We start from the raw sequence: 13,040 nt of genomic DNA, 5'->3' as shown, positions 1-13,040 counted from the left end.
TTTCAAGACACTGTTTTCTGTTTCCAGATGACTTATCTTAATTTTTAAGTTCTTTTCCCAGTTGTCTTCAGCCTCTCTTAATTGTGTTTTGATTTGTATTTTGAGTTCTTCCAAAGCCGGTATCCAATTCACCAGAGTTTCTGTGTTTTTGCTTGATGTTCCTTCATCCTTCTCAATTCCATTTGCTCTGTTCATTGCCTGTATAGAAACTTTTGATTGCAATTTCTTTTTTTTCTGTTATTTGCTCATATTTACCCTTTCTTTACTCCCTGAAGTTGCCTGTGCTTTTGCTAATCTCATTTTTTTTGGTGGGTTTGGGCTTTTCTGTCAGTTTTGTCAACAAATCTCTCAGGGCGGTCTGTAGGGGAGGGGTGTTGGAGTTTGAGCTTCCCTGGGTTCTGGAAGCCCTGATGGGATTAAGTCCAGTTGAGTTGCAGAACTAGATGTGCCCTGAGGCCAAAACCTGGGGGGGGCAATAGGAGGTGTCTCCAATGCTGCAACTAGGCTGCCCACTCTGCACTCTGTGCTTCTCTAACTACTTTCCCACAGCCTGTTTGATGCTCTAAGCCTGGCACAGCTTTGCCCGTAAGATGCTCCCTCCAGACTAGCACCCTGGTCCACCCAGAGATTCTAGCTACCACTGGAGGCTTAGTGCTCTAGGTGGGGGAGGGGTCCCGGGACCTTCCTTCTTCCTTCCCCTTAGACCAGTGTTCTCAAATTCTGGCCTTTGGGGTCATACCTTTTAAGTTGAGTCCAACAGGAGGGTTCCTTGGCTCTGTCTTGTTGTTAGGTTTGATTTTCAGTCACCTAGGAGCATTCAGTTTGTAATTGGTAAGGAAGGGTTTTCAGAGGTATGAACTTTCACTGCCTCTATGCCATCATCTTGACTCCTGGCTCCAGCTCTCTACTTTCAACACTGATCACTTTCTCTACACAGAGTCTTTACTTCTTCCCTTCCTTCTCTCACTTTCCTTCTCTAAATCCCCAGGGAGTCTGAGTCTCTAGCCTGGTATTCAACATGAAGGAATAAATCTAACTTCTCTGAGCTCTAAAAGGAGGTCTTAGGACTAGACAGCTTTTAAGGACCACTCTAGATACAGATGGCAGAGTTCAACTCATTGTTGGGCACATTTCCTAATAGTGAGAGCTACACAAAAGTGGTATAATATTGTAGAAATCTTTTAAAGCAAAGTCCTGATTTTACACAATGGGAAACTGAGGCTATTGCCCAAGACCAGACAGATTTTAGAGCCAGGATTTGAACCAAGATTCAGGAGGCAATAAGTTCCCCTTCACTGGAGATCTTCAAGGGAATGGTGGATTGAGGATTTACTGGGGATGTGGATATTGTGAAAAGGAATACTGAACAGGTCAGACTCAATGGATTCTGACACCCCTTCCTCAAATTCTCTAATAGAATGAAAGTTCCTTGAGGGAAGGGACGCAATGCCTTGCCCATAGTAGCTGCTTAATCAAAGCTTATTGAATTTTCACTGAATTCACAAATCCTTTTGAGGAGGTGTAGCCAAAGAGAAATTCATCTGAAAAACAGCTCAGGGCCTGAGGGGACTACAAGTTCCTTATGAATCACTAAAGTCATATGGAAATAGGTTTTGAACAATGATACAAGTATAACTCAGTGGAATTGCTTGTCAGATCCAGGAGAGGGGAGGGAAAGAACATAAATCAGGTAACCATGGAAAAATACTAGATTCAGTTCCAGGCACCACAGTTTAAGGATATGACAAGCAAGAGAGCATCCAGATGAGAAATCAGAATGGAGAAGAGCCTTGAGGTATGTACAGTTCATCCATACTGGTCAACTGAGGCAACTGAGGGAAGACTTAGCCCTTCTCATGGGAGGATTTGATGAGACCTGTTCAGGGCTGCTCATTCCGCTTTGGTGTCTACCACCATCCAGCTCTCATCTGTGGCTCTAAAAAGTTATAGCAGGTGCAGCAGCTAGAGGTATTTACCCCCAGCATGTGAAGACTTCTCCCCACCTCCTCTTCTCCATACCAAGGAATGGATGCATGAGACCAATTTGTTCCAATGGTCATGAAGGCAGTGGAGGCAGGTGCTGTGGAGGACATAGAGCTTGGTCAGACTTCAAAGGAGTCAGGATCATCCATTGCATCCTGGGCTATGATGAGTTGTCTCAACTTTTGTTTTGCGACTGGGCTTCAATGACCCTGAAAGAATAAAGCTATCAACCTTGCACAACTTAAATCTGATTTATGTGAGAGTTGAAAGACATCGACCAGTGATGTCACTTTGGTGCTCTTCAGGTACAAAAACCAACTTACTTTTGCTCCCACCCTATGTTCCATCTCTCATCTCAGAGCCTTTCACACTTTTCTCCACAGTCTGGTTTCTGGCTTCATCCTCCAAATGAAATTGTTCTCTTCAAGGTTTCATATGATCTCTTGATTGCCAAATTGAATGACCTTTATTGCCCAATTGAGAGATGGCCAAAAGATATGAAAAGGCAGTTTTCCAAGGAAGAACTGCAAGCTACCAATAACCATTTGAAAAAATGCTCCAAATTATTAATAAATAGAAGTGCAAATTAAGACCCTGAAGCACCACTTCACACCTATCAGACTAGCAAAGTTGGTACAAAAGGAAAATGACAAATGCAGGAGGGACTGTCAGAAAACAGGTACATTAATACACAGTGGAGACATGAAGAGGTCCAGTCATTCTGGAAAAAAACTAAGAGCCCTGATCCCAATGACTTTGATCCAGTGATACTAGATCTCTACCTCTAAAGGGACCAAAGAAGGAGAAAAAAGTGCTCAAATGAACAAAAATATTAATAGTAACTCCTTTTGAGAGTTTGAAACTGAAGGGCTTTCCATCATTTGGGGAATGGCTGAACACGTTATGAAACATGATTGTGATGGAATGCTATTATGCTATAAGAAATGATGAAGGGAATGGTTTCAGAGGAACCTGGGAAGACTTGTATGAGCTGATGCAAAGTGAAGATAGCAGATCCAGGACAATAATTTATGCTGTAACAATATTGTAAAGATAACTTTGAAAAACTTAGGAACACTAATTTATGCAATTATCGACTACAGTTCCAGAAAACACATGATGAAACATGCCACCTCCAGGGAGACATTGGATGGACTCAGAGAACAGATTGCAACATTTTTTTCATGGTCAATTTGGGAATTTCCTCTATATATGTTTGAAATAGATTTTGTTTTTCTCGTTTTGCAATGAGTCAAGACACCAAGAAGGTAAGAGGGAGATAATGCAGATCCTTCCCTCCTCCCCACCCCTACCCTGGTAAAAATGTTTAAAGAAAAATAATTTTTATGTGCTTCATAGAATTTATACTTAGTAGTACTTGAACTTTTGTATTAAGTATGTTGCTGTTGGTTATCACTATAAAACTGGCTACTGAGGTAACAAAGGGTTAAGTCTTAATGATGATTTAAGTTATTCTGTTCTGACAATATAACTATGATGTTAATGTTTCTCCAGTATTTACAACTTTACTGTATGGACAAGTGAGGTGGTATGGAATGGTATGTTTTATGAATAGTTCATTTAGAAAAAAAACCTAATGGCCCTTTCTTAATCCTTATATTTCTTGATCTTTCTGTAGCCTTTGGCACAATCCATCACCCTCTCTTCCTAGCTCTTGGGATTCCACTCTCCCTTGGTTCTTGTCCTGCCTGTGAGTGGTCTCTCTTTCTCAGTTTCCTTTGAAGGAGCCTCATTCAGGTCCTCCCCACTAGCTATGGGTGTCTCCCTTGACTCTATTTGGGTCCCTCATCTATTCTCCCTCTCTACTATTTTGCTTGATAATCTTACCAGCTCCCATGGATTCAGATGATTCTCAGACCTCTTTATTTAGTCCTCCCCTCTCTCCTGATCTCCCAGTCTAGCACCTCCAAATGTGTTTTGGACTTTTCTAACTGGACGTCCCAGATGACCAGAATTGAACTCATTATCTTCCCTTCCTTACTAACTTTCCCATTTCTGTCAAGGGCACTAACATCCTCCCAGTCACTCACTGAACCTTGAAACCCAAGTGTCATCCTCCACTCCTCACACCTTCTCTTTCCCTTCATGAAGTCTGTTACCAAGTCCTGTCTATTTCCCCTTATATATGTCCTCTTCTCTCTTTTGACAGTGCCACCACCCTGGTAAAGATCCTCATGACCTCATCTCTGGACTTTTGGTGGGTCTTTCTGCCTCTAGTCTTCCTGCACTTTATCCCATCTTCTGCTGAGCTATCAAAGTAATCTCCCTAAAGCCCAAATCATGGCAGCCCTCCTTTTCAATAAACTCCAGAGATGCCCTACTGCTTCCAAGATCAAATAGAAAATCCCATTTGGCATCCAAAGACCTCCATGTCCTGCCCCTCATCCTTTCAGTCTTCTTAACATCTTACCTCCCTCATCCTGCCCATGAACTCAGCAATCTAGTGACATTGGCCTCACTCCATCTCCTGATTCCAGCCATTTTCACTTTTCCCCATGCCCAGAGTTCTCTCCCTCTCTGTGTAAGCTATGGGTTCCCTGACTTGCTTCCAGGCTCGGAAAGCATGCTACCATTCTTGATCCCACCACCTTAATGCTAGTATCTGTCCTCTGTTGATTATCTCCTATTCTGTGGGTAGAAGTAAATATGGGCATATAGAGCATATGTGAATATCCACATATATCCATTTGAAATCAGACCTTAGGGACTAGGAGAAGGTGAGAGCCTTTCTCTTTCCTCCCTCCACTTCCTTACAAAAGAAGGTCAGAAGATCAGGATTTCTCAGACACGTTGGTAGTAGTCTCACCTTAGTGGCTGAGAGAGACAGGAAAGAAGGGCAGCTTCTGGACTCTACAAGATTGAAACCTGGGGGGTTACCCTTGGGCCATGTATTCTCTAAATTTAATCCGTCTCTGGCAAGGGACCTTCCATATACAAGAAGAGAATTTACTTCCAGTTGGGGAAGGGATCTTCCAAAAGCAGAATGTCCCTGTAACAAGTAGCACTGCTCTATTTGTTCAGTGAATCTGCCTTTTAAAAAGCTAATTAACTGGCTACTAATGAACGGGGGTGAGGGTGGGTGGGTGGGCGGGGCTTATGAGCTCTGGTCCTAGAAACTCCACTGATCCTCAAATTCAGCCCTAGGACTCAGATGAGAGAAGACTGACCCTGCCAATGGCAATTTGAGAGAGGGTTGGTTGGGAAAGAAGTTCTGAGTGGATACTACATCAGTGTAGATACATAGAATAGAAATAGAAGAAATAGAAATAGAAAGCCTTTGAGGGCAGGGAATGTTTGGGGCTTTTGTCTTTTGCTCCCCAGCACTGAGCATCTCTAGCACCTGGCAGAGAGTGCTTGTTGCTGAATAATTCTGAAAGTCTTGGGAACTCTGCTCAAATGAAAAAATCAACTACACTTCCAGAGGACAATGACACAGAATTCTCCAGAATAACAGAGGCAGGAGATGGATTCAAGATGCAGAATGAGACACACGTTTTTAGACAGGGACAACATGGGAATTTGTTTTGTGAGTCTGTGCATATTTGTTCCCAAAGTTTGTATTTTTTAAGTGATGGGAAGAAGTGGGAGGAAAAAAATATCAAAAACTGGAGTAAAAAAATGACAGACAAAAGTGGTTCCAATATATTCTATTTCATTTAGTCATTACTTTAAAATGTATGCTATTGTATTGAACATAAAAACAAATTGATTTTGCATGAGAGGTAGACAAAGAGACAAAGAGAAGAGAGAAGGAAACAGAGAAAGGGGGACAGGGAGAGGAGGGGGAGAGAGGGAGAGAAGGAAGGAAGGAAGGAAGGAAGGAAGGAAGGAAGGAAGGAAGGAAGGAAGGAAGGAAGGAAGGAAGGAAGGAAGGAAGGAAGGAAGGAAGGAAGGAAGGAAGGAAGGAAGGAAGGAAGGAAGGAAGGAAGGAAGGAAGGAAGGAAGGAAGGAAGGAAGGAAGGAAGGAAGGAAGGAAGGAAGGAAAATAAAATAGTGAAGTATCAGATTCAGACTCCACTCTCACACATACATATATAATTCCAGAAAAGGACTTCATATAGATCTCGGGGACTAGAAACACTCCCTTTGCCTATCTAAGACACAAGTGAAAATAATAACTGGATCCATTAATCACATCATTAGGAAGGTTGTCAAAAGTGGAGATAGCTCTTGGTTCAAAGATATTTCTCATGAGAAAATCAGTCATTTTTATATGGAAGCACTCTAAATATCCAGTGGGGAGATGATTCAACAAATTGTGTTTCATTCGTGTAATACTACAATGGAGGGAGGGCAGAGATGGAAGAAATGACATCTTTATTTCAATAAAATTGGTGGCCTTTGTTTTTAAAAATGGCTTGTTTGATCAATGGTTAATCGATTAATCATACCACGGGAAGATTGGCTGAAGAAACTTGGAGGACTTGGTGGGATGGGGTGGAGGGAAGGAGCTTTCTTCTCGAATTGAGAAGCCCTCCTGGGAACAAGGGTTCATATTTCTGTGTGGCCACAGAGGACAGAGCCAGGAGCAATGAGGGGAAGAGGAAAAGAGGAAGATTTCAGCTCCACATCAGAATAACGAGAAGAGCTGTTCTGGTGTGGAATGGACTGCCTAGAGACATGGGGAGCTCCCTCACTTTGGAGGACACTAGATGAGGAGTCCAGAGAAGGGATTCTGGTTCAAATCTACCTGGCACACAGTAGGAGCCCCATAAATGTGGATCTAATTGGTTGGAGCACAGGCCCTTTGAGATCCTTGAGAGCTCTCAGATTCTATGACTGATTCTTCTCTCACAGGGACAGAACACTATGACAAGTGAATGAACATTCCTGGTTATCTCCATGACAGAAAGCAGAGAGATTCTAGAATGGAAGAGGTGAGAGGGACAGCTTGTAATGATCCTGGGCACACAGCCACCTGCTAATCCAGACTAGTTCCTGCCCGGACAGTGGGCACCCCCTGGCACACAAAGTGGATCGAGGTCTTGGTACTTTCTATCCATTCCCTTCTTGTCACCATGAGCCTGGAACTGTACTTGGACCTTATCTCCCCACCCTGTCGGAGCATTTATGTCTTTGCCAAGATGAACAATATCCGTTTCGACTACTTCCCTGTGGATCTGCTGCGAGGTCAAGAGGGGGACCCCCCTCCCCTGGGCCATGGGTGTGGGAATGACATGATCTGCAGGTGGTTGGAGTCCTCCAAAACCTGGTCTGAATAAGACTGCCCCCAGGAGGGGCAGGAACCTCAGGGGAGGGGACAGTACCAGTTGCCCTGCAGAGAAGATCAGAGGAACAGCCCTTTCCAGGCCAGAAGCTGGGTGGAGCCAAGTGATAGAAACAGGAACCATCTGGACCAGGAGGGAGCAGGGATTGCTGAGTCACTGCCTGCATGGCTGCTGCCCAGAGGAAAAATCATCCCTCCCATCTCCTCACTTGTTCCCCCTCTTGTTCTGCTTCTTCTCTGGGCAGATGCACTCTCTGCCTTTCTATCCTCCGGGTCCTCAGGAGCCATGTGTATTTTGGAAAGGTTTCCCTCCAGTTCCCCAGGTGGGAAAAACTACCTTGGCGACCTTGGGTAAATCCTTTCCCTTGCACTCAGTTTCCTCTTCTTGTAAAAAGAGGTGAGGTAGACTAGAGAGCCTTTAAAGTACCTCCCAGATCTCTGTTTGGTGATCCTGTGTGACCCCAAATGAACCCTTGCAGAAACACATGCTGAGGAGGCACCAATAATAGCTGGCACTTAATGTTGACCTTTGTAAAACATGACACATATGGCGGCCCATTGGTCCATACATCAACCCTGGAAGCAGGTATTATTATTATCCCCATTTGGTAGACGAAAAGACTGAGGCAAAGAGGGGTTAAGTGGTCTGATATGGATTGTCATGGAGCAAGGAAGTGTCTGAGGCAATATTTGGACTCAGTTCTTCCGAAGTTGACTGGGCACTGTCTCCACTGGGCAACCCAGCTGCCAAATTCCCCTGTGTGCCCAGAGACTGTGCCCTTGGCTTAGGGTCTGGGTCCAGTGACATTTAGTATCAAAGGGCATAAATTGGAAGACAGTGTGGACCCTTCAGAACCTTTCAGGCCCAGGTTCTAAAAGCAGAGCTGCTGCTAGCTTGCTGTGTGCCCTAAGGTCAAGTCTGTCTCTGTGGGATTCAGGAAGGGGTTGGAGCAGATGGTCCCTCAGGTCCCTGACAACTGAGTTTCTGGGATTCTTCAAGGAGAGCTGGGACATGTGCAGGGAAGGGCAAGTCCCTCCCAGTGCTCAGTGTGGGCCCTTCTCTCCGGCACAGGTGACCACCACAGTAAAGAATTTGAAGCCATCAACATGCTGAAGACAGTGCCTGTACTCAAAGAAGGAGATTTCACCCTGATTGAGAGGTAATAGTTCAGCTGCCTGAGCCCCCCAGATGCTCTCTGTCCCACACCTGCCTAAGGCATGGAGAGCCCCTGCAGAAATGCCCTAGAGGCATCAGCTCTGAGGGACCCCAACTTCTGGGCAGGCAATAGGGTCCCTCAGACTTCAGCAGACATCCAGGAAGCCCTTGCTACCCTAGTCAAACCTTGGAAAACCATCTTTAGGCACTGGAAAATCAACTGGGGAGGCAGCTAGGTGGCTCAGTGGGAAGAGTTTAAATCTGGGTTCAAATCTGGCCTCAGACACCTCCTCTAGCTGCATTCTCACTGTCCCTCTATTCTGCCCCACCTATAACACCCAGACTCTCTCCCCCTGTCCTGGGCCTTCCTTTGCAGTGTGGCCATACTGCTGTACCTAACCCGCAAATACAGGACCTCCATCTATTGGTACCCTCCTGACGTACAGCTGCGGGGCTTGATTGATGAATATATGGCCTGGCAGCATGACAGCATACATCTAAAAATGCAAAAGTTTCTGTGGTCAAAGGTAAGGGGGGTTTATCTCCCTACTCCCCTCAAAGGGCAGGAACCTGGAAATCTGACTTTCACAGGATGCTCCTTGTAGCCATTCAACAGGAAGGAAGGAAGGAAGGGAGGGAGGAAGGAAGGAAGGAAGGAAGGAAGGAAGGAAGGAAGGAAGGAAGGAAGGAAGGAAGGAAGGAAGGAAGGAAGGAAGGAAGGAAGGAAGGAAGGAAGGAAGGAAGGAAGGAAGGAAGGAAGGAAGGAAGGAAGGAAGGAAGGAAGGAAGGAAGGAAGGAAGGAAGGAAGGAAGGGAGGGAGGGAGGGAGGGAGGGAGGGAGGAAGGGAGGGAGGGAAGGAGGGAGGGAGGGAGGGAGGGAGAGAGGAAGGGAGGGAGGGAGGGAGGAAGGGAGGGAGGGAGGGAGGTGTTTCATAACTTATCAAGAGATCCTTCAGACTTAGGTGGTCAGGAATGTCAGGGAGCATAGGCTTCCTTCTCCAGCCCCTTTCTGCTCTTTGCGACTCCTTTTCTCTTGTTCCTGACCTCCAACCCTCCTCCTGACCAGTTGCTGATCCCACTGATTACGGGCCAAGAAATGCCAAAGGAAAAACAGGATGAACTACTTGGAGAGGTCAATGTGAATGTCCAGTTGTTCACGGACCACTTCTTGAAGGATAAGCCATTTATAGCAGGGAATATCATCTCCTTGGCTGATCTCCTGGCTGCTATGGAAATGATGCAGGTGATGATAGAGGGCTGGGTGAGGAACCAGAAGTGGCCCCTAGGACGGGATGGGAATCACAGAAAATGGAAATGTCCCAGAAAGAGGCCAATATGAGCCCTGTTGAGTTTAGAGGGGAGCTTCTCCAAGCATCTCCAAGGCTCTGCTCATTAGCTGGCACTCCAGGGATCTCCAGCAATCATTGAGAATCCACAATGAGGGCTTCAGGGAGCAGGGTGGCCAGGGGACATGTTTGGGAGAAGGGACAAACTAGAGGCTGCTTTTCTGGGGGGAGAAGCCACTCAGGACTGGAAGAAACATGACTATGAAGCTTCCCCTCCTCAGAGCTCTCCAATTTCCAGATGTCTTGAAGTTACAGGGACAAGTTGGAGGCAGAGCTTAGAGCTAGAAACAAATGCAGAGTCGCCAACCAAGGTTTTATGGAAAGAAAAAACTCATCAGGAATTGGAGCTTTGAGAGGAAGAAGATTCTGCTACAGGAGCCCAGATCTGAAGCTGGAAACCCCTCAGAAACCACAGCATCCAACTGCCTCGTTGTACAGAGGAGGAAATTCAGTTCCAGACTGGTTAAGGGGCTTACCTGATGCCATACAGGTCAGAAGCACCAGAGGCAAGATTGGAACCCCAGGCATTCTGACTCCACACCCCACGCTCTTTACTGATGAGGTAAATATTGATGTGGTAACTGGGTGGTGCAATGGATAGATCACTGGGCCTGGAGTCAGGAAGACTCAAATATAAATCAAGCCTCAGACACTTACTGGCTGTGTGTGCCTAGGCAAGTCACTTACCTTCTGTTTGCCTCAGTTCCCTCATAGGTAAAATGGGCATAACAACAGCACCCATATAAGGTAATAGTTGCAAAGTGCTCAGCCCAGTGCTTGGCATATAGTCATTGCCAGATAAATGTAGCTACTGTTATTAGTATTCTGTCATAGAAGAGAGTGTGTCTTGAGTAGAAGTAAAAGGCTCCTAACATCTGTTGCAGCTCTGAGATGCTGAAATTCAGTGGGGTGGGAACAAGAGTCCTTTAAAACACACACACACACACACACACACACACACACACACACACAAATCTAGGAGAAAAAGATCAGATGGGAAAGACTTCATTCAATACATTATGTCACAAGCAGAAAAGATGAACCTAGCAGAACTTGGTTTGCCATTCACGACCATGTTTACATATTGGCAATTAAAAGTATTATTTATTCAGAATATCATTTCAAATTCCGGGGATGCCACAAGACTATGAGCTATGGACCACGATAGCTCTGAAGAATTGAAGCTGAGCATCACCCAGAAGATGGCAGCCAGATGGCACAGTGGATGGAACACTGGATTTGGAATCAGGAAGATTCATTTTCATGAGTTCAGATCCAGCCTAGAGATGTATTAGATGGACAAGCTATTTAACCTATTTGCCTCAATTTCCTCACCTGGAAAAATGAACTGGAGATGAAGATGGAAAACCACTCCAGGATCTCTGCCAAAAAAACTCCAAATGGGGAGAGGAAGAGTGACATAGGCACAACCAACAGGACAAAACAATAAAAACAAAATCATCCAGAAGGTACTGGAAAGGCACAAAATAGGCGTGAGTATTTGACACATATGGCAAAGAAACACAGCAAAGAATGTCATCAAAGAACTGTGTAATAGGGAAAAAAATATATGGCAGGAAAGAAGATAGGGTGGTCACATGGTGAGAGGATGGAAAAACCAATAGGTTGTCCCTGTGCTCTTCTGGTATACTCTCAATGTCAAGAGAAAGGAATGAAAGTCACCCTCAGTCTAGTGATGGGACCCCTATGGCTAAATGATGGGAGGACTTGAGTTAAAGTCCCATTGGATGGGCAGCCATGTGGGTAGGTTGTGCTCTGCATGGAGGGAGGGAACCCCCTAGTGATGAGATCATGGGGTCAGGGGGTTTGCTGTTGGCTTGCCCCAGGACTCCTGGGTAAGGCCCCCTGTGGGCTGTACTCCTTTCTCACCCTGGTGAACCACATTCTTCCCAAGGAGAACTGAAAAGCATTTTCCCTCTTCCTCTACATCCCCACCACACCTCAGGACTTTGTTCCAAGAGTCACAAATGACTTGTTGTGGTATTCAGTCAATGACTGGCTGAGTCTTCTTCTCTCCCCTAATTGCTACCTTCTTCGGCAGAGACCCCAATATGCTACCCTTCCACTTGCCAACCATCACTACAACAGCTGAGTTCTCCAACTCAGTTCTCTCTGCAACCAAAATCTCTCAAGAACTCCCTTTATAGCATTTCTTCACAAGATGAATTCAAAGACTTTTCTCAGGAAAGAAGTTCTCTCCCTCCTCTTTTTCTCTACCTCATTCAGTCTCTCTTCTGCCATGGCAGGTAAACATCTTCCCAGAGGAACACTTTGGTTGCCATTCTCTCAAGATTCTCTTTTCGCCTAGAGATGCAGTAGCAATACCTTTGATCTTTATGGAGGAGAAGCAGCTGAAACTGAGATTCCCTGTGATTCTGTCATAGACATGTGTTAGATTATATAACAGAAAAAGATCAAGGCTGACTTCATGGAGGAGGTGGGACTTGAGCTTAGCAAGGGAAGATAGGTAGGGTTTGGATAAATGGAGGAATGGGAGAGGGACCTCAGAGTATGGTGGAAGCTATGAGTAAAGGGTGGGAATGAACCTGGTTAAAAAGCAGGGAGGGGATTGGTTTAGAGATACAGATTGGGCTTGCAGATAAGTTAACCCACATACTTTGTCCTTCTGTCTGTCTGCAGGCAGTGGGTGCCAGCTATAATATCTTCATGGGCAAACCCAAGCTCAATGCATGGCGCCAGAGGGTAGAGGACTCTGTGGGTGCCAGACTCTTCGAGGAGGCCCATGCAAGACTGCTAAACATTAAGAAATGGGATACATCCTTTTTAGATCCCTCTGTGAAAGAGAAGATCGTTGCCATGGTAAAGAACATGGCCAAATGAATGGAGAAAGTCCTTCTAACATGAGCAGGTATGCTGGGTGTGAGAAGACCTTGGTTGGCCAGAGGGCTTAGGGGCATTCTCCAGACCCTAAAGATTATGGTAGTTCCACCCATCTCTGAATAAAGAGTTGTTGTCTGGACTACAACCCAATGAAGAATCTGGGACTTGGCTGGCAGGCTTCTCCACGGACGATCCCATAGGAGTCTCATCTAATGACTGAACTGGGGTGGGCGTCATTTAGTAGTAATAGAAAAGATGCACAAAGTGGAGGGAGTAGCCGCCCTTCCCTAAGAAAATAATTGGTTCCTTCCCTCAAAGGGACAAGTCACATCCCTCTGGTGAGAAGTTTGGTTTAAACTGAGTAGCAACAAGAAAATAATGGAGCCTGTGGGCAGGAATTAAGCAGAGTATACCTACCCTGGACTCTCCAGCAGCCAAGTGAACCT

The 13,040-nt window shown here is 45.4% G+C and overlaps 1 protein-coding gene across 4 annotated transcripts; it reads left to right on the top strand.

Moving 5' to 3' along the window:
- The first annotated feature begins 6,848 nt into the window (after positions 1-6,848).
- LOC100015886 (glutathione S-transferase theta-4-like) lies at positions 6,849-12,751 on the top strand. Of its 4 annotated transcripts, XR_008917143.1 has the most exons (6): positions 6,849-7,134; positions 8,304-8,391; positions 8,764-8,914; positions 9,453-9,629; positions 12,000-12,190; positions 12,394-12,526. XR_008917143.1 is itself a non-coding variant. In XM_056820530.1 (5 exons), exons 1-5 carry the CDS (start codon positions 7,023-7,025, stop codon positions 10,083-10,085), a joined length of 660 nt encoding a protein of 219 aa, XP_056676508.1. In that variant the 5' UTR covers positions 6,849-7,022; the 3' UTR covers positions 10,086-11,977. The 4 variants fall into 4 exon arrangements, 3 of the variants coding, with proteins under 3 accessions (XP_056676508.1, XP_056676507.1, XP_056676509.1); XM_056820530.1 differs by lacking the exons at positions 12,000-12,190; positions 12,394-12,526 and adding an exon at positions 9,954-11,977; XM_056820529.1 differs by lacking the exon at positions 12,000-12,190 and having other exon boundaries at positions 6,851-7,134; positions 12,394-12,751.
- Positions 12,752-13,040: the final 289 nt, after the last annotated feature.

This window comes from Monodelphis domestica, chromosome 3 (assembly GCF_027887165.1).
Source record: "Monodelphis domestica isolate mMonDom1 chromosome 3, mMonDom1.pri, whole genome shotgun sequence".
Lineage (NCBI taxonomy): Eukaryota > Metazoa > Chordata > Mammalia > Didelphimorphia > Didelphidae > Monodelphis > Monodelphis domestica.
Note: the sequence above shows the minus strand (reverse complement) of the source record. Positions and strands in the feature narration are given on the sequence as shown.